Source organism: Myxocyprinus asiaticus, chromosome 28 (assembly GCF_019703515.2).
Source record: "Myxocyprinus asiaticus isolate MX2 ecotype Aquarium Trade chromosome 28, UBuf_Myxa_2, whole genome shotgun sequence".
NCBI classification, from domain to species: domain Eukaryota; kingdom Metazoa; phylum Chordata; class Actinopteri; order Cypriniformes; family Catostomidae; genus Myxocyprinus; species Myxocyprinus asiaticus.
Genome location: NC_059371.1, coordinates 3,451,049 through 3,473,145, shown reverse-complemented (window position 1 = coordinate 3,473,145; position 22,097 = coordinate 3,451,049). Strand labels below are relative to the sequence as shown.

At 36.6% G+C, this 22,097-nt stretch overlaps 1 protein-coding gene and 1 long non-coding RNA gene across 3 annotated transcripts in view; one reads left to right on the top strand and one right to left on the bottom strand.

Moving 5' to 3' along the window:
* The window catches only part of LOC127418969 (uncharacterized), a 983,530-nt gene that overhangs the window by 866,970 nt on the left and 94,463 nt on the right, over positions 1 to 22,097 (top strand). The window lies entirely within an intron of this gene.
* Positions 4,837 to 22,097, bottom strand: part of pacsin1a (protein kinase C and casein kinase substrate in neurons 1a) — a 56,215-nt gene continuing 38,954 nt past the window's right edge. For both annotated transcript variants that reach the window (XM_051659851.1, XM_051659852.1), the window contains exons 3-10: positions 20,619 to 20,775; positions 20,054 to 20,289; positions 15,645 to 15,788; positions 12,735 to 12,910; positions 11,749 to 11,869; positions 10,205 to 10,320; positions 9,036 to 9,232; positions 4,837 to 7,626 (exon numbers count right to left, since the gene is read on the bottom strand). In XM_051659851.1, coding sequence (XP_051515811.1) covers positions 7,517 to 7,626; positions 9,036 to 9,232; positions 10,205 to 10,320; positions 11,749 to 11,869; positions 12,735 to 12,910; positions 15,645 to 15,788; positions 20,054 to 20,289; positions 20,619 to 20,775 — 1,257 coding nt within the window. In that variant the 3' untranslated portion in view covers positions 4,837 to 7,516. The remainder of the gene's footprint in view (positions 7,627 to 9,035; positions 9,233 to 10,204; positions 10,321 to 11,748; positions 11,870 to 12,734; positions 12,911 to 15,644; positions 15,789 to 20,053; positions 20,290 to 20,618; positions 20,776 to 22,097) is intronic.

Here is a 22,097-nt window from a genome sequence, read left to right as displayed (position 1 = left end):
GCTCAAGTTCATCCATTATTCCTGCTAGGTCTTTGTTAGGTGTTAATTTTTCCTCTGGCATTTTCTCACATTCTTCTTTTTGTCTCTCTATCATCTCTTCTAGTGCTTGTAACAAATTCTGATAGGGATTCAAACTTTCTGTGTCTTCATATTCTTTTTCCCCTTCTGTTTTGTGCTTTTGACTCTTCCCTGTAACTTGACATCTCAATTTCCCTTTCTTCATCATCCCTTTTGTGTGCATCATCCTCTATTTCTACCTGACTTCTTACCTCTACTGGCCCATTATGACAAGCATCTGCTTTCCAGATGGGTCATAAGGTGGTGCATAGGGGGGCGGTCTCTCTGTTTTTACTTCAGTTTTGTCATTATTTCCCCCTTTGGCTGTCTCTTAATTTTTAGTAATCTTATTCCATGGTTTTTGAATAAATTCAGTACCTCTTGTTCCTTTTCCCTTTTTTCTTCCCTTTTCTTGCTCTTATCTTTGGCCTTATGATTTTTTATCAATGCCACCATTTCTCTACACATAGCCACATCATATGTTCCCTCTGCTGACCACTTTGTGTTTAAGCTTTTTGTTCTTTTCTCCCACTTTTTAGAAAATTCTCTTATGATGTCTTTATATATTGGGTGTTCTGACCCTAGCAGTTCTACAGGTGTTGATGCCTCTACAGGCGTTAATGCCATTGTTATTTGAAATTATTATCACAGTGTGTTTTATGTTTTTTAACGTACCTCTCTAACCCCAGCTCGCGTCTATTCTTAACTAGTCTTCACCAGGCGGGTCAAACAAGGGCCACTATTAGAACCCTACCCTTGACTTCCGCTGGGTTGAGGACTAGTCACAATTTTTAAGGTATTTTATTAGTCTTTCTCAGGTATTTCAAAACAGAATTTACTTGTATTCTGGTTAAAAGTTTTATAGGCAATTCCTTTATTCCTAACCAGTATGAGTTACTTTGCATCCAGATAATGTCTCCACTTAGGCTGATTATGTCAAAGCTCCAAAGCTTGCCTTCAGCAAACCAGTGACCTGTAGCAGCTATTCCTCCTGCCCAGTGTAGATAAGTGAAAAATGGGGTTAATTCTACATGACACCCTCCCCACAGAGCCACAGAAATATTTAATTCACTTCTAGCACAGTACTCTAAATGTAAAGGTTCAAGGAAGTCTCCTTCCTCTCTTTCCTCTTTTTTCTCTTCTGTTTCTCCAAAAAAGTACGCATTAGCTGCAATAGCTGATTGCTAAATGTACTGTTTCCTTTTATTTTCTCTGATACCTGTGTATTTCCATCCACATATGTTGTATCTGTTCAGGGTCATTTCTTAAAACGATTGTTACTACCAACCTTCTTATAGTCTCTTTGATCGTTATTTCTCCACTCTCCTCCTTACATAATAACACCTTACTTTTCCACTGTACTGGTCATGTGCATGAACTTACAACAATGTAAATGTGTTTTAAGATTGTTGCTCCTCCTACTCCCTCTGGCCAGCAGCTCCCCAAATTCCTTTTGAGATGAGGCACACACACTGGGCCAGTGGGGATTTCTGCCGACACAAACAATGAATCCAATAGGGTGGATTTTGGAATGCAAAGTTTTTCCATGTATATTTCCAATGACCTAACAGTCAAATGTTTATTTACTATTGCTCGCCAGTCCACAATTGGCCACTCCTGTTCTATTTCCCTCAGATTTGTGATTTTAGTCAATTTCCTTAGAAACTCATTTTTCTTTTGTTCTGTCAATTCCCTTACCTGCCCTGTAACATCTATATATTCAGATTCTTTCCAGAAGTGATTGCTAATCGCTTTTGCTTCTATCAATGTTTTTTCAAATTCTCTCTTCTCTTCTGACTAACTAATATTCAGGCAAAACGTTCCCTCTCAAGCTCTGACAGCCTCCACATCAGTTCTCAGTTAGGAGCAGCGCAAAGAAAGAGTTCCTATTCACACACACCCACTCACTTTACTTCTGCTGTGGGAGAGAAACAAGTGTTTTGTTTTTTTTTAAATTTTGTTTCTTAATTAATAATTGTGTCTCTTTATATGGATCACAACGATGACAGTTTGGAAGATGTCCAAACAATCGACAAAGCCAATTTCTTGGAACGTTCTTAGTATTTGGTGTGACTTTTCTGACTTTTTTCACACTTTTTTTTTATCATTCATTCCACAATTCTCAAATACAGGACTCATAAGCTTAATACACTTGTTTTTCCATGTCACAGGGCTCATAAATGAATGCAAGAAAACACTTACATGGGCATATAACAGCACACTCAGCCGCACAACCACAGTTTTAATCTCACACACATACAGCACAGCTCAATACAAACGCAGCACAACCAGTATAAACACAGCGCAGTCAACACAGTTAATATAAAAACAATGCAGTCAATTTTATAAACAATACAACACAGCCAGTATGTATATACTGTACAACCGATAGCTACACTGTACAGCCCGGGCTCTATAAACTAATACTTTAACTATCTCAACACCCCTCTTGGGTGAACACGCATCTGTACCTGCCAATTCAGCCCTCCCAGTGGTGCTATTTTGAGAAACAACGCCAACCATCAAAATTGTGGGCTCGTTGTTCTCAGCCAGCTCAAGGGCCACCATTCAGAATGGGCTCTCTCTCCTTACTGGTGTCACCACAAGGAGTGGTATCCACAGGATTTTAACACCCCTCTTTGGTGAACACGCCTCTTGCTTGTACCTGCCAATTCAGCCCTTTCCTTCCAGGGAAAGCTGTATCCGCAGGATTTTGCACACTTCAACACTTTTCTCAATACTCTTAATCACTACTCTATTATTTACATTCACATGCACAGCTTTTGAGATCTGGAACCCACTTTTCTATTTTATCCAATTATTTAATTAGGTTTGAATCTGGTGAGGCCTTTACAGTTACCACCACCAAGGCCCTACTCACAGCAGACTACACAAAACACCATAAGCAAAAATTGCTTACCTTATTTTTGGCACCAGTTGTTTTGTGTAGCCCACGTCAGTCCGCCTGCTGTGGTCCCCGTTTTCCGGCCTCTTTCTCCAGCCCCACGTTGGGCGCCAATAAATTATGTCATGGAATATTGAAGTCTTTTCCCTCTTTGCAAGAAAGCTCTCGAAGTCATGGAGTTCCAGATGTCAAAGATTAGAATTTACTGAACAAAGCAACAAAGCCGAGATGCCAGCTGATCATCTGACTATCCCGTTCCAAACTCTCATTTTTATACATTTCTGTTATCATCTTTTACCCAATAAGCATACATTTCTGTTATCTTTGCATAAAAGCGTGCATTCCCATCTTTTCTGTTTGCCACAATTAGTTATCAGACCTTCTGGCTTCTTTTTAATAGTGGAATCCTGGCCACTAGTCTATTTTTTAAAAAAAGAACATTTTATTTATTAAGAAAGTGTACATTTCATTTAAACAGAATAGAGTAGTTAAATTAACAAAATAGAGTAGTTTGACTAAAGATTGTACAATCCAGTGATTGAGGAATGCTTTCTCCACTGTGTACCATTCTATATATAATATTGCTGAGGTGAGATAAAATAGCATATGTGCAACCTTCAAGGTTTCCCATAGCATAGTCACATAGGCCATGCAGCCTTCAGAGTTTTACATAATGCCCAAGCTACTCTACAAATATCTTTTATATGTTTAATAAAACAATACTATACACGCCGCAGTAATGCTCCCTCACTTTTATGAAAAATTTACATTTTAAATAGGCTGCTTTGCTTATGTTTGGCATTCTTTGTTCTATTTTCTAGATTTAGCTATGTGGTTAGCAAATTGCACACATTTATACAAGGCTTGTTGTTTGTTCAAAAACAACAAAAACTTACTATATTGTTTAAGAAAAAACAGAGAAAAGTGAAGACTTATGTACTGAATAATTGTTTGATATATTCTTTACTTAATGATGGTTTCTAGGGGAAGAGTCATCCAGAAAACCTGATGCGATAGTTGATTTCAGCTCCTTAGTGTTTGTTTGTATTTGTTTGCTCATAGAAAACAAAGGAAAATTCACACACATAAAATTCACCTCTGCAATGCCTTTTGACTATTTTATCAATACATTTCTCATGATACACACACACACACACACACACACACACACACACACATATATATATATATATATATATATATATGGCAATAAAGAGGTGAATGAAGAGGAATCTTCATTTGTTTTCTGTGGGTGTTTTTATGGGAATGTGGATCTTTCAGATCAATTTGAGGAGTGCCTTTGGTTTGCATGTTCCACAGTTTATCACAAGTGTGTCATGCAGTGTAGGACTCGCCCTGCCTGGGTCTTGGTCTTGACTTGGTTTCAACCCCTCAAAGTCTTGGTCTTGTCTCGGTCTCAATACACTCTGGTCTTGGTCTTGACTTGGTCTCAGTTTAGGTGGTCATGACTACACCACTAGTTCCAACCACACAACTTTGCGATGCTGTTTGCGAATGTTCGTTGGAACTATGATTTCGGGAAACACTAATGTTTTTAACATTGGAATTTAAGACCATATTTGGCTAATGATGCATTTGGTAAACGTACCCCACTGTATCTACAGTTACACTTATATGTACAAACATTAAAAGGACAGGGTTGAGAACCACTGCTCCACTGGTTTGTTAATCATATCAAACTCACACCATTTGTTGAGCCAATGTTGCTGTCAGGCGGGACAGGCCAATCAAACAAATAAAGAAAAAGCAAAAAGAGAAAAAATCAGTGCACATGTTTCGCAAGTTTTCTCAACAAACATGTTTCTCCTTCCAAACTAATATTGCAATATTGACATCAGCACAAAAACTTAAAATCAGGGTTTCAAAATTATTTTGTTCATCGTCATGTTCATCATCATTAACTTTATGCATATATAAATTAACATCATGTCATGGATGAGGAGGCACTACACCAGCAAGGAGGTCAATTTACATCAATTAACTATGAACGTACACACATGTCCTCTACACCGCAAGAGAAACGTTCACAACAGAAACCTTCATTCCTTTGTTGCATAAAGAACAAATCAACATAAAAAATAGCATTTACATTACATGTTTCTTTACTGTCTCAACATAGGTGTTTGTCTCTACTCAACACAGTTACAGTAGAATATAATCTTAATAAATTACATCATCATATACAAATATGACGGCGTGGACCCACACGCATTTATACAGGTATGGTACATAAGTAGTTTCATTGCAGTCCAAATCAAATTAATACAATATGGTAACTATAGAGCATTACAGTATGTCACTTTTTCAAAGCATTGTTCTTTTGTTACCCAACATTTACAATTATAACACTATAGTTTTATTTTCTATACATAAACACAACTCATACACACTGAATATATTAAAGAGGACAATCCCCAATACGATAAACCCAACATGTTGTGCGTGTACCCTTCTGCACTTATTTTGTGTACATTTTACGTGATATTTTAACATTGCAAATCTTTTTTCTAGGTTGGGAAATTTTTACTTGGACAAATCACAAATCTGGGGGGACTTTCCTCTGAACATATTACCTCACATCATGTTCACTACATTTTAACTTCCATACTGAAACTCCATGAATGATGCACATCTCCATGTATACACAGTGCCATATGTTCTCAGCACAGCAAGCATAATCAAAATAATGGACGTACCATCATCAGGACGTCAGTATTGAATGGAATAACAATTTACTGTATTGCCTCCAAATCATATGTTGGCACCAATGTTTGTATAAACTTTTAACTTTGATATTATTTCAAAACTGATCAGCGATTTTATAAGATATTATGCATTTAAAACTACAGTCTTGAAACAGATGCAGTGGGTGTCAGTAAACAGGTCATGTAACAACAAGAATTCGTCCAACTGCACTGCAAAAAAATTATTTTCTTCATCAATATTTTTGTAATTTTTCTGTTAAACTATCTAAACATTGTTCATACATGATAAACGTAGTTAAGACTTATAATAAGATTTCTCTGAAAACATCTTGAATTAAGTTTTTCTCAAAAAATTATTTTACCTCATCAGCAATTTTTACCCCTTGTTTTAAGCATTGACCTCATGACATTTTTGTACATCTGTGTTTCAAATTAACTTTATGATTTGTTATGCTCATGGATTTTGTCTTTTAAAATGTGCTGCACGTATGTAGCCCAAACTGTTTTCAGAAAATATTTATGTCCTTCTGAAGAACCTTGATTTAGTATCGAGGTGACCATGAATAGATAAAGATATGTTTAGACAAGACCTTCTCTTCCTGAAAGGCTCTATGAGACAACACAATATCTGTATAGTACAATTTACTCATAGAGTAACTAAAAACAGCACAAGGCTTCAACAAACATGAGGTGACACTGCAGTTGGAGTGCAGCAACTGTAAGACTAGGAACAACTGGGGCCATGTTTGGAATTGCATATTAACATACTACTCTTTCTTTTTTTCTATTTCTGCATTATATAACTTATATACTTATCACAGTATGTGATTTTTTGTATGCCTGGAATTCAACATTTGCATTATACAGTATGACCTTCCATTTCCAGTGTGATGAATGAACCGTAATTAATTGCAACATTACGAGGTAACGGGACACCTATGTAGTACGCTACTGTTTGAAATGTTTATCGTGGAATAATTTTTACAGTTTCACTTGTTATTACAACGAAACAGTAGGCAGTATACTGTGTATACTGTGCAGTGTTGGGTAAGTAGTATTCCATTCTGAACATAGCCTGAGAGTTTCTATTTTCTTCACTTCCTGGTTTGAGGATGATGTGATTCTGCTGCCCTCTGTGGTCACTGTAGGGATTGCATACAGAACAGATGGCCAGAAGAATTGAGAGCTACATGCTCCATAGCACATGCTTGCAATGCATAAGACACAGACATCAAAAGGACGATATCAACTATAATGCACAGCGCAACAAGGCCTGAACACATGTTGAGAGAAAACCGAATAGTGTTATTGTTTGTTATTTTCTGTTTAGACACCATGACTGAGTTGCTAGACATTGGACAAGTACCCGGTAATGCACACACAAACTCTTCTAAAGTGATTTGATACATATTTTAAAATACACATAGTGGCCACATGAAGGTCTGTTCAGTTGAATATTGTGTTAATAACAGTATTCTATATTTATGTTAGTAATATCATTTCAAATAACTTGTAAGTCGCACAAATAATCCTGTATTTGCATAACTGACTGGTCATTTATTGGTTTATGTGTTTGGATGTATGTGTATATAATTTGTAAATATTTGCAAATAGATATTACTTGTGAGCAAGCTCGTCCCGTCTACCAGACAAGATTAATTTATATACAATGTGGTTATCAGTTACTAAGATTTTTCGATTTTAAACAAGACTGCATTGCACATCTTTAGGGAAAGTCGTTCATTTGAAGTCTCTGGCATTTTTGCCATGTTATTAGGTCAGACAAACAGAGCTGCCTCCAATGGTGCGGTCTCCTCTGGTCAACTGATTAGATTTCTTCAACGTAATTGGCCGGGTATAATCCCGTCTGGCCGTTGTCCAGGCGACCTCTGCACCAGCCCTGGTCATCTTCCTCCTCAATCTTTGTAAATTCATCACCTGTGTGTCATACATAATATAACTTACATAAATTCAGTGCATTTATGTAATATTGCATAAATTATAAAACAAATAAAAAGGAATGCATGTTTCCTTCAACTGTTTCTCAATTAAGTATTTTTAAGCAGGGCCCTATTGAAATCTGTTTTATTTGGACCCAAAATGTTTTTTTCTTTTTCTTTTTTTTTAATTATTTATCCAGAATTCCATGTTTTTAATTTCATTCAATATCAAAATGGTTTCTAATCAAATTAATTCTTAAAACTTTAAAAAGCTTTCAACAAGTAAAGAATAAAACAACTACTTTTCAACATACCATTGCATTTTTTAACAAACTTTTACTCAGTACAAATACACTCTTGCTTGTGGTATATTGCTTAATTTTTATTATTATTATCATTATTCATTAGTCATTATTCATTGTTATTTTTAATATTACTAAATATTACATTTTTCTACACAGTTGTAATATATTTATGTTGCAATTTCTTGAATTTCAGGCACCAAGCTTTTATTCAGAATAGAGCTTTTATTTTGACGTGTGGTTTTGACGGAAGCTTCCTGCCTTGTTCTGATGAATAAACAGTTCGCTGCAAGGCCCAGTGTGATCGCTAAGGCACAAATGCTTTGATTTAATTATTTAAATATATGGTCTACATAAGCTGCGTGCTTCACAGTGGATTAGTGCTCTGCTTTGTAATCTCATATAACGTGAATGATTCTCTGTTTTCAGTGTATGAGTGGTCTGCTTCACACATTTATTTAAAGTACACAGCTCCAATGCAGACTAAGATTGCAGCCTTTCGTGGTTTAATAATCACACTAGGACATATTATGATTTTAATTTGACTAATTGTGCATTTCACTGTAAAAGGAGTAGCAGAGCACAAACTCAAATAAGCATGTGAGCATTTGAAAGTAGTCGTGTCAGTCAAACAGCGCACAGGTACCAAATAGAGTCTGTGCTTGGTACTACCGGTTCTGCAGAAACACTGGGATCATTACATCTTTTTTATTTTAGTACCGACTTGGTACCGAAGAATTGGTACTTTTGACAGCTCTAGTATAGTAAAAGCATTAAGATGTCATAAGATAGCATTTTGTGAGGAACAGGGCAAAAAGTACGTGTTTATAAACTGACAATCTGTAGGTACAGTAACGTGTTTCTACAAGACAAGGTTGAAAAGGTCAGTTGATCTTCAATAGTTTAGATCAGGTTTTAGAGTTTAAGCTAAGTTGACAACCTCTTTGACAGTCGCTGTGCTCATCACTTGCAAAACATTAATGCTAATAAAACATTATTTTTACTCCAGTTTGCCTTAATAATACAGATGATGACATTGTGATTATCTGTTGTGATAGTCTAACCTCTGATTCTTTGCAGTGCATTCTAGCTGAGCAAACTGTACCTGCTTTGAAGATGAGCTCGTCCTGCTCTTGCCCTTCATAGTCATACAGTGCCCGCACCCGCACGCCTCCTTTGCTGCCTGAGTCATCCTCAAAAGAGTTTGCACCACCGTTGGTCTCATTCCCCGAGTATCCGGTGGGCTGCTCATCATCAGACCATTCTGTAGAGTACGTCTGGTTCTTATCATAGCTGCTCACACTAGACAAAAACACAAGACACATCATATAAGCAAGAACATGAAACAACAACAACCAGTTCCTCTGCTGATTGTACATTCTTAAAAATAAAGGCTCAAATTAGATTCAATTCAATTTAAATCTAAGTTCAGTTTACAGCCATAGGAGAACATTTTCTTCAGAAAACCATCAATGTACTGGGGCTTCAAAGAACCCATGAGTGTTTTATCTTTTTGTCTGTTAACAGATGACACCTAGGACTGGGCGATATCTAGAAATTGAAGCATAAGCGATAATTCTGTCCAGAAAAACTCATAGTAAGCTTGTCATTCATTAAATTCAGGCATCTAATCAATCATAATCCAGCTTCTGCTTTATTAGCTCTGCACAGCTGTCTTTCATCACTTTGTGTTTTTTAATCACACATATAAAATGGAAAATACATTTTTTTTAAATTTTATATTTTGAAATCTTCTGCTGACCCCCTTTGTGGCCCCCTGGGGGACCCCAGACCCCAGTTTGAAAACCCCTGTCCTAAAGAGCAAGTAGTTTCGCAATCCTTTCTTTTTTCGACTTAAGTATAGGAGCATTAAAACAGAGATGTTTTAATAGCATCTCTGATTTAAACTTAGAGTTGTTAGAGCGGCATTAGAGTTGGTAAGTTCAAATCATTTCCTTGAATCAGTTCAAACTGTAAGTTTCAATAAACACTGAAACAATTGATACAATGTCATATGAATGACTTGTTTAATCTCCAGAGAACCATGTAGCAACTCAAGGTCCCATACATCCAGGAATAGTGTTATTTGCTGAACTTAAGGTGCATCAAAGAACCATTGAAACCATTTTTTAATAGTGTAGGTAAGACAGGTGTCTAGTCATTGAGTTTAAGGACAGGAAACAGTTTTGTCTGCATCTTAAAAAGAGAACGATATAGTGGAAAGTACAAGAGAGGACATCAGAAACCAGTGTGAAAGCAGAAATTATGTCTGACCTGCCACGGTCACCCGGTTGACCTCCATGCTCTGTGTTGGGAGTCGCAGGAGCAACTCCATCTGGCTTCTTCTTCTCTCTCTTGGCCACAGCATTGGTGGCTTCTGGATTATATTCCTGACAGAGACACATTCACAAGAGAAAGAAAAATTGTTTCTAACAAAAAAGCTTGACTTATACCTGGTAAGTTGCAAGTTGTCAGAATAGGAACTTGATGTTTATTGCAACATGATCACACAGGAAATCGACACGCTGCTTCCAAATGTTCATGTACCCTGAAATCGACCCCATTCTGCCGAGTCACTGACAAGTGCCATTCAACATCAGACATTCTTGCATCTATGCACATGTATTCACCTTTCCCTGTGGTGCTACTGATAGCATGTTGCACAAGCAGTCTCAGAGACACGGGTTTTGGTCCCATATAAACCAGGAAGTAATCGTGTTCACTTAAACAAAGTTGAGCATGCAGAGCCGTTTCTAGCTATAAGCGGTATTAGTGGGTGCTTAAGGCCCGCGAGCCACAAGGTGGCACCACAAAGCAAGGTCTATTTTTTGTTTTTGTATTTTTAAAAATACTAAAATCTACGAGAAAGACTAAGGCATCTGTTGGCTCAATTAGACAGGTATATGGGGCCCCCTTGTGGCCTGAGAGGGAAGGAAGAATGAAACCACATTTACAAGTAGGGTTTCGCTTAGGGCCCCTATATGCCCTGAAACGGCCCTGTGAGCGTGATTCAGAGGTTGCGTTTACACTTTAAATTTCCATTGGTATTTCACTGACGTTTACATTTAGAGTTGGGGTTTGGGTTAGGCTGTATGGTCAATAAAATATGCATTCTTGTTGATTGAATCACATCATTTACTACCAAAAATACAACTCGCTTTTAGCGCCACCCAGTGGACATTTCAATTCAACAACACTTATAGCTTTGGCCACTGGAGGCAGTGGTTCATATTTCGGAAAGCATAGACTAATTTCAGCAGCAAAATTTTCGACCTACTGTAGTCGAATTTACAGTGTGAACAGTCTGGTTTATTGACACTGATTTGAAAATAATATATTTATGTAAGATATAAAAGGCATTTTCTACAACACACTGTATCTGTATTTAAAATGTGTATGAGCCAAATGAATGCTTTTCTGTTATAATTTAAACAGTAAAACAATTATGCAACACAATGCGTGAAACAACAAAAATTTACAAAAATATCTTTATTTTGATCAACAGAAATTGTACTCAATAAATTGTTTTCCCAGCAACTATTACAAATGTATGGTGATATATTAAAGGAGATTTTTCACAAAAATGTATATTTAAAATAGGAGTTTAAGACAAAATACAAACCCACATTTGTGACTCTTTGTGATTCTAATTGATTGATTGTGTAATTGATTTGTGTAATTTACATTGTAGCAACACTGTAATGTGTATTACGAGGAAAGACTTAACCTTGATCACTTGAACTAAACCAAGCAACTTGAAAAGTGCATAAAACTGTTACAAACTCTCTGTTGGTAATTGTTAATTGAATGTTGTGTACCTCAAACTGTGGCCAGTTCATGTACATGCCCGGACCGTGATTATTACTAAACCACTTCAGATCCTCTTGTGTGTTCGCAGCCAGAATGGTGCGTTCAAACTCACGGTACACTGCAGCATAGCTAGAGCACACAAAACACAAACACAGTAAGATGTCACATACACATCTGGACATTATAACCCAGAGAATTGCATTGCTCAGAGGTTGATGGTTCTTAGATCTGGACGTTCAAAGAGATGTAATTGAGATCTCTGTCATGTTTCATTTAAGTATCAACTTAGTCTGGCCTTACATATATCTGAGACAATCTTTTAATTTTTCCCAGCATTACTCATCATAATTGCATTTTTACTAGTAATAGTTCCAAGTGCAGAACTCTCTAATTACATTTTAACTGGTAAAAAATGCAATTGCAGAGCTCTGTAGTTCAATTGTAGAGCTCTGCAGTTGCATTCTTTCTGGTTCAAATGCAAATAGAGAGCCCTGTAACTGGAATTCTTACTAGTAGAAAATATTTTGTAGTGCTCTCTAATTGAAATTTTCCTAGTACAAATGCGATTACGAGTAATGCTGGGAGCATTAAAAGCTTAATCGGCTTGCCATAAATATGTTTCTCCAAAACAGAGAAATAAAATAGAATCAAATGAGATGACTGTCATGGCATGTGGTAAGAATATAGAAATATAAAATTACTGTGTATAGCACAGATTTGGTATTGGATGATTTCAATGAGAAATGCTTGAGTTCATACTGAAATGACTGAGTTTAGATTATCATTAGTATCTTTGTCTCAAACTGTGCTCAGATTTACATTGTTAAAGATCTCATTTGTGTCTTTCCAATTGGAATGGGTGGGTTTTCAAGTTTTGTTCTAGACCCCCCACGAATTACTATTTTATGACCATTTTAATCAAATTGGGTATTTAATGAACATTTGAGTAAGTGCTGAGCAGTAAATGTTGGCTGGCTTTTGTGGTTATACTGACTTTTGGTTCTCTGTGAGGTTGAGGTGTCGTTTGATGTCCAGTAGAACCTCTTTGAGGAACGTCAGTCGCTTGACCTCGTGTTGTTGGCATTGATCAAACACTTGATCCATACACTCCATGTACTGCGGTGTGCACTTCGATAACTCATCCAGGGATTTCTCATACTTCTCTTTAGCCTATCGCACACACACACATCAGTTATAATGTGAACCACCAATGCAATCTAAATTCAGCAATGCAAAGTTACAGAAAGCACGTCTATCTGAATGTTACTGCGGCATTAAAAAATGTGTTTCGTCACATTCAATTTACAACATGTCTGTATATCACCAAATTAATCATTAGAGCATTAGACCTCTAAGTTTAATCATTCAGAGTCATAATGTAGTAATTCAATTCAGTAATGTTTACTGAGAGATTTGATATTTATAGAAGTAAGAACACTTTACATAAAACAGTGCTTTCCCATTAGAATGACTCAAAGTTGTAAGATTTCTGATAGAAGGTGCATGTCTTTCTTGAGATATGGTCCAGAGCCAGCTCTTTATCCAATCAGAATACCATGTCTTTACTTGTTGTACTGGATACGATTGTTTCATGGCTATAACAGTCTTGTCTACTTTGTGGTTTTATATGGTATATAAATAATAGTATTACATAAACTGATAACACTTTACATTTGTCACGCTCTCGTTAGGATCCACCCCCTCGTTTCCCTGTTCCAACTCTCCAGAATTCTAATCATCCACACCTGACAGTTGTTAACGATCTCATCATGGACTCTATATATACTCACACCAAACACTTTTCATTGTCTAGTCTCATCTTGAGCTACCCAGATTGACTTCCTGATCCCATTGTGATTTTCTCTTCGTGCTAAGCCTTTTTCTTCATTGTTTTGATTACAGTTCTTCAGTTGGTCTTAACCTGTGTTTTCTTTTGTGTTAATAAACCTGCATTTGGGTTCCTATACACTAGAGTGTATAAAATATCCAGAACTTCTTAAACTATTTCAAAGAGTTCTCATCAAATAATCCTCCATGTGCAGCAATGACAGCTTTGCAGATCCTTGACATTCTAGCTGTCAGTTTGTCCAGATACTCAAGTGACATTTCATCCCACACTTCCTGTAGCACTCGCCATAGATGCGACTGTCTTGTCGGGCACTTCTCACACACCTTACAGTCTAGCTGATCCCACAAAAGCTCAATGGGGTTAAGATCCATAACACTCTTTTCCAATTATCTGTTGTCCAGTGTCTGTGTTTCTTTGCCCACTCTAACCTTTTCTTTTTGTTTTTCTGTTTCAAAAGTGGCTTTTTCTTTGCAATTCTTCCCATAAGGCCTGCACCCCTGAGTCTTCTCTTTACTGTTGTACATGAAACTGGTGTTGAGCGGGTAGAATTCAATGAATCTGTCAGCTGAGGACATGTGAGGCATCTACTTCTCAAACTAGAGACTCTGATGTACTTATCCTCTTGTTTAGTTGTACATCTGGCCTTCCACATCTCTTTCTGTCCTTGTTAGAGCCAGTTGTCCTTTGTCTTTGAAGACTGTAGTGTACACCTTTGTATGAAATTTTCAGTTTTTTGAAGATTGTTTTTCATTCCTCAAAACAATGATTGACTGATGAGTTTCTAGAGAAAGCTGTTTCTTTTTGACCATTTTTGACCTAATATTGACCTTAAGACATGCCAGTCTATTGCATACTGTGACAACTCAAAAACAAACACAAAGACAATGTTAAGCTTCATTTAACAAACCAAATAGCTTTCAACTGTGTTTGATATAATGGCAAGTGATTTTCTAGTACCAAATGAGCAATTTAGCGTGATTACTCAAGGATAAGGTGTTGGAGTGATGGCTGCTGGAAATGGGCCCTGTCTAGATTTGATCAAAAATGACTTTTTTCAAATAGTGATGGTGCTGTTTTTCACATCAGTAATGTCCTGACTATACTTTGTAAACAGTTGAATGCCACTTTGGTGAATTAAAGTACCAATTTCCTTCCGAAACAGCAAAATCTCTACATTATTCCAAAGTTTTGGCTGCCAATGTATATTCTGCTGTCTTCGTCTGCTTTGACAACATTAATGTCCCTGTTGTTAAGGGTTTATAAGGGGGTTTGACTAATAAGTCAATAATAATTAATGACTTATAAGTCCTGTAAAATTTTATTATAAATCATTTATTTGCAGTTATAACTACCAGAATACAAATTTTAGCTTACATTTTATAAATGCTTAATAAATACACTTATTCATACTTATATTAATAAGGCCTTTAATCATGATTTATGTCACAGTGCAACAAAAACAGACTATTATATTGAGATTAAAAGGAGGGATTATGTCATTTTGTGTTTATATCCATAACTATAATGTCTTTCCTTGTCACGTTGATTTCAAAAGAATGGGGCTACTTCAAATGCTGTCTAACTAGTGAAAAACACATTCACAGATTCACAGCATATATCATATAATAAAGCATGATGACCATTAAACCATACTGAATTATATGTACATGTTTCTTATGTTGACAGCTCCTTTATAAATGCTTCATATTTTGATTAAAGTCACCATAAATTTAAAACTGACAATTCTTATTTTCTTATTGGATGTTGCTGTTTTTATTATAAACGATTTATCCGTGCACGTAATTTTTTTTTTAAATGGTTTTCCCCCTTAATCTTTAATCAAAAACAATAATTTATAGTCATTTCTGATTTATTCATATGTGTGAGACAGATGAAATTTTTCATATAACCGACTAACAATGAAAACACACCCATTCATTGTCAAAATTGTCAATGAGTGACAGTTAGCCTGATAATCAGTTATTAATCAGATTATTATAATGTTTTTTTTTTTTTCTAATCAACATGTATTATTGCTTCTGTTGCTTTTCTCACCTTTTGTACATCTTGTTTGCATTTCTCTGTCTTCTCGTGCAGTTTCTTCTGCTGGTCAGTAGTGACAGACGCATCTGCTTCTCGAGCTGCAGCCAGTTTCTCCTCCTTACAGGCCATGTGGTAAGTCTTCTTTGCCGAATCCATCTGCAGCAGGCAGACATGTGATAGTTAACTAACTGCATTACAGCAAACAGATGCAACTGGATGGAGGAAGCTAGGGGAATGTTACTGTAGTTGAACTTGACTAAATAAGCTATTATAAACAATAATGGTAACACTTTAGTTTAGATCAGAAATTAGACAGTAATTCATGACTAATAATTACACTTGTAAGTGACTAGTTATGGACTTGTTTGGTGTTATAATGTATTTATTACGCCTTTGTTGGCTGATTTCTTATTCTTGCTTTGTAGCTCCTTTATATTTGCTTTTGTCATAACAATGAATTTCTTAGCTAAAAACAAAACATATCAATAGCTAGTATTATGCAAAATCCATCCTTTATAGGTTCTCAGTACTCTGTGTGAATGTGCAACTTGTAAGTAGGAAATACATGTAGAATGAATATAGTATTTCAACAAAACAGGGAAGGTTAGGGTTAGGTTTAGGTGTTGGTGTAGGGTGTTTGTGGGACTCTAAATAAACACAATAAACATGCTGCATTGATGCCTCTATACTATATGGTACTATTTAATTAGGGGTCCAAATAGCATTTAACACTATTTGCCCTTAGTGCAAAGAAGATGCTTTTTGTTGCTATTTACACTAAGCATCAAAAATCTCTGCATTCTATATTTATTAGGGCCCAAGCACTGAAAGTGCAGAGGCCCTAATGTCATTCTAAGTATTATTATTAGGGCCCAAGCACTGAAAGTGTGGAGGCCCTATTGTTCTTCTAAGGATTATTATTATTAGGGCCCAAGCACTGAAAGTGCTGAGACCCTATTGTTCTTCTAAGGATTATTAGGGCCCTAGCACTGAAAGTTTATTATTATTATTATTATTATTATTATTATTATTATTATTATTATTTTCAATGTTTTCTGTAGTTTTGGGGTACTTAATATGAAATTTTGCACACACATCAGAGTTGTCGGCCTTTAGGGCTGGGCAAAGTTTCAGAGGGGCTCTGTAGTGCCCCCTTTAAAATGGGCAGGTAAGGGAGGCTCTGTAGCACCCCATTTTCACCTACAGTCACCAAAATTGGTACATATATAGTTCTCATCAAGCCAAACAACTTTCAAAATGGCTGTGTAATACGGCCTCTGTAGCACGCACATTTTCACCTACAGTCACCAAAATTGGTACATATATAGTTCTCATCAAGCCGGACAACTTTTATAATTATAGTTATTAGCTCAGCCTAACAGGATGTCTGCCATTTTGGATTTTTTGAATATTGCAGTCTCTGAACTTTTAGACTCCTCCTAGGGGATTCATGAGACTGTCACCACATTTAGACAATGTTATGCCAAGACATTGAAGATGCTAAATTGTGAACAGATTTTAGATATTACAAATGGTGCTGCCATGACTGGGCATTAAATTAATGGCGAAAAATGGGAAACAGGGAGTGGCTAGTATCTTCTGTGTGCAATGTATGATTTAGATCAAAATTGAGATGTATGTTTAGTCTTGGGGGCTAATCGCATGGATTTGACTATTTTGGGTCATGGTCATAGTGCCACCACCTGGCAGCTGGAAGTGTGGCTCTTACAATAGACTTTAAAGTAGTCCTCTCATATTTACTCAAATTGATTCAAAATTGTTTAAAATAATGTCAAATGCCAAATAAATGTGTCCACCTAGCATTGTTTTCCGAAAGCCACCGGGTGGAAATGGACCAGTTGTGCTTGGGCTCATCATCGCTGCTTACAGCTGTATTAATTATTATTATCATTCTTTTCAAGGTTTTTGGTACTTTTGGGCTACTTAACATAAGTGAAATCTCTTGAAATTTTGCACACACATCAGAGTCATTGGCCATTAGGGCTGGGCAAATGTTCACACATGGGCATGTAGGAGGGGCTCTGTAGCACCCCCTTTAAAATAGGCGTGTATGATGGCTTCTGTAGCACCCACATTTTCACCTACAGTCACTAAAATTGGAACATATATAGTTCTCATCAAGCCGGACAACTTTCATAATTATAGTTATTATATCCACCTAACAGGAAGTTGGCCATTTTGGATTTTTTGAATATTGCGGTCTCTGAACTTTTAAATACTCCTCCTAGGGGATTCATGAGACACATTTAGACAATATTATGCCAAGACACTGAAGATGTTAAATTGTGACCAGATTTTTGATATATTGAACAGTGTTGCCATGGCAAGGCATTAATTCAATGGTGAAAAATGGGAAACAGGAAGTGTCTTGTATCTTCTGTGTGCACTGTGTGATTTTGATGAAAATTCAGCTGTATATTTGGTAATGGGGGCTGATCACATTGATATGGCTATTATGGGTAACGGTCATAGTGCCACCAACTGGCAGCAGGAAGTATGGCACTTTTAACAGACTTTGAAATAGCCCTCTTGTGTTTACATGAATTGCTTCTAAATTCTTTAGAATAATGTCAAGACATTGCTGATGTAAAATTTTAAAGGAATATTTGATATCTTAAATACTGTTGCCATGGCAATGCATTAATTGTTGTTATTCCTTTCTTCCTATAGTTGGGTGTTTTTGAGGCACTTGGCATGCTTAAAATTTAATGAAAGTTTGCACACATATCAGCGTAGTTGGCCATTAGGGCTGGGCAAAAGTTCACGCATGGCCCCATTTTCACCCACAGTCAACAAAATTTGTACATACACCAATCAGCCACAACATTAAAACCACCTTCCTAATATTGTGTAGGTCCCCTTCATGCCGCCAAAACAGCGCCAACCTGAATCTCAGAATAGCAACCAAAGATGCTATTCTTCTCACCACAATTGTAGAGAGAATATCTAATATCTAATGATATTTGATAATCGCATGGATGATTGTTGGTGCCAGACAGGCTGGTTTGAGTGTTTCTGTAACTGCTGATTGTAACAGATAAAGGTTGGGCAAGGAGGAGGCAGGAACCGGCTGAACAGTCAACAAAAACTTTAATGATATTAATGAACTTAAAACAAACATAAACAAACAGACACACATGCAACGTGTGTCTCTCTCTCTCTCGAACTGGCATTTCCAGCTGCCCCTTATCTCGTTCTCCCACTGATCAGCTTATTCAGCGCCAGCTGTGCTCCATCACGGCCCGGCCACGACCTCCTCCTTGTCACACTGATCTCCTAAGATTTTCACACACAACAGTCTCTAGAATTTACTCCGAATGGTGCCAAAAACAAAAAACATCCAGTGAGTGGCAGTTCTGCGGATAGAAACGCCTCGTTTATGAGAGAGGTCAACAGAGAATGGCCAAACTGACAAAGTCCACGGTAACTCAGATAATCACTCTGTACAGTTGTGGTGAGAAGAATAGCATCTCCTGCCTAATATTGTGTAGGTCCCCCTCATGCCAACAAAACAGCACCAACCTGAATCTCAGAATAGCAACCTGAGATGCTATTTTGCTAGTTATTTGACGTCCATAGTTTTTTTAGCTTGATCAAATTAACCCTAGAAATGTATTGAAAAAATGACATTTTAAATACCATGACTGTCAGATATGCGAAAACAGATATGGAGTGAATACAACTAATTTAAGAGAATTAATTGCCACGTGGATGCACATATGGAATCTTTAGAGGCCGTTTTATAAAAAAAAAAAAAAGGTTTTATGATAGACAACATTCAAAAGATTATATCTCAGCAATGGGTTGGGATAGAAGCATTAATGCCAAATATTTTTGACTTGAGTAAAACCAATTCATTTAGATGTCACCACATGAAGTACATTTTATACTGCTTATACATATAAATGAAAAATAATATAATATTTATCAATAATGTATTGTAGGAAATTACAGTATTCTGCCTTAAAATGTGGGTTCATTTAGAATAACCACATCACCAAATGAATTCATTATTATAGAGACAAAGAAGTGTTCACACCTTGGTATTGTCAAACCACTAGAGGATCACAGCCTGATAAAATGGTCAACACTTGTTAAATGGGAGCCGGAGTGGGCTATCGAGAACCATCTCAGACAATGGGGTGCCTGAGCTTCATTATCATATGGGTCATATATTTTAGGGTTCTTAATTTACATGAAGAGCACAACCTAATTTACACTGTGGGAAGCAAACTGAGTTTATAATGTTCTGTGATCAGTCTGACTGTCACTGCTACAGTGTAATAAAGACTTCAACATCTTCCAGCTAGATCAAGATCTGTCCTGTGTGTGTTTATTTTTTTAAAATAAATCTTTAAGATCAGTATTCATTGAAATGGACCAGACGGGCACCACTGTACCTCTTTGAGTTTCTTAGCCCAGGGTTTCTGGGCTTTCTTGAAGCCCTCCTCAGCCTCTTTGGTTTCCTTGAATCCACCAATTATCTGTCTGTGGTATGAGTCTTTCTGCCAGTTCTTCACCTTCTCAATGTCCTCGTTCATGAGTCCATTCTTCACCTCCTGATGAAGTTCACTCACCTTATCAGCCTCTGTCATCATGGCTAACCAGGCTCGCTCCACAGAACCGTACTGCGGTCCTGTCAATCACAACACACACATATAAACTTTACATATACAGTACAGGACCCCAGAAGCTTTTGGACAGTTAAGCCACATGTAAAAACGTACACAACTAATCAAATTGTTTTCATGTGTTTTTGTCTTGTTAAAACTTTGGGGGAAAATCTGCCACTGCCACAAGACAAAATACACATAGAAACAATATAAATTCTCTGAAAACAAGCCTTTTATATATATTACTCTGTTTTATTATCAGGAACATTCATCATGTTTTAATGAAGAAAACGTCTCTTTAATTATTCTTGAGAGGATGCACAAAAACTACAGGACTATTTCACGACAGAACCTTTCTCAATAAGTTGTCTCCATCTCTTGGACCACTCGGTGAGCTGTGCACTGTAGGACTTCTCAATCTTGGCACGTTCCTGAAGGCAGTTCATGAGATCATTGCAAAGTCGATGGCCGTCGTCAATTCTCTTGACAGCACGCTTATAATTTCCCACCTAGGTGAAGAGGAAGAGATCATCCTACATAAATAATCAATCTGTCTTAATCAAAATGATCATCTAGTTGTTCAAAAGTAAAACATTAACTTATTGTTTTGATTAATTATTCTGCTAACATTTTACATGAATGTTCTGTTTGTTAAGGGTTTATAAAGGGGTTCATTAAGGGATAATGTTCAGTCAGCCGGTTGTTTTCACTCAATAAACCTGATAGAGTGATCAGGACCCCGACGTGAAGTGGAGGACTCTTGTATGGGGTTTATTTTGAGATAACAACTGGCTGTTCTTTTTCCCGCTTTTACACTTATTACACAGCTACTAACTAAATAAAAAAATAAATGGACATTTTACACTGATTTGTGTTGAAATTATGTAATAATGTGAGAAGAAATAAATTGCTGAACAGCTGAAATCTACCTCCTGTTTGCATCAGAGTTCTGTTGATGTTTACTAATTGCCATATAAATAAATAAATGCACATGAAACATTGATTTGAGTTTAAATTATTTTATTAGCTTACTTGTAGAGATCATACAGTTATCCAAAAAGCAGGAGAGATGGCTCGCAATACCTGGATGACCATTCTGATATGTGGATGTGCGGTTGTTACAGAGAAATATCAGACCACTAGATGACGCCATTGACCAATCAGAATTGTGTATTCCAGAGAGCCGTGTAGTAATGAGTAATAAATAATTTACATATGCATTATAAATCATTGGTATGCAGTTATAACAACATGAATTAAAAGGAAAACATCTTGCAATGCTTGGCAAATAATGAGCAGTTTAGCTTTCATATTTTAAATGCTTAATAAATGAACTTATTCATATTTGTATTAGTAAAAAAAAATAAAAAATAAAAAAAATGCCCTACTTCATTCTCACTTGTGTTGTCGCTTTCCTTGTCAGGTTGATGTCAAAAGAATGGTGCTACTCCGAGTGCTGTCCCAACTTAACTAGTCCAAGTTACCTAAAGTCCTCTGCAAAAACACTTTTCAGCTCTTTATGCCCATTCACAACATGTATCATATTATAAAGCCTGATGACCATTAAACCAGACTGAACTTTATGTCTGTAGGTTTCTTATGTTGGCAACTCCTTAAAGGGATAGTTCATCCAAAAATGAAAATTCACTCATTTACTCACCCTCATGCCATCCCAGATGTGTATGACTTTCTTTCATCTGCTGAACACAAACAAAGATTTTTAGAAGAATATTTCAGCTCTGTAGGTCCATAAAATGCAAGTGAATGGTGGCCAGACCTTTGAAGCTCCAAAAAAGCACATACAGGCATCATAAAACTAATCCATAATACT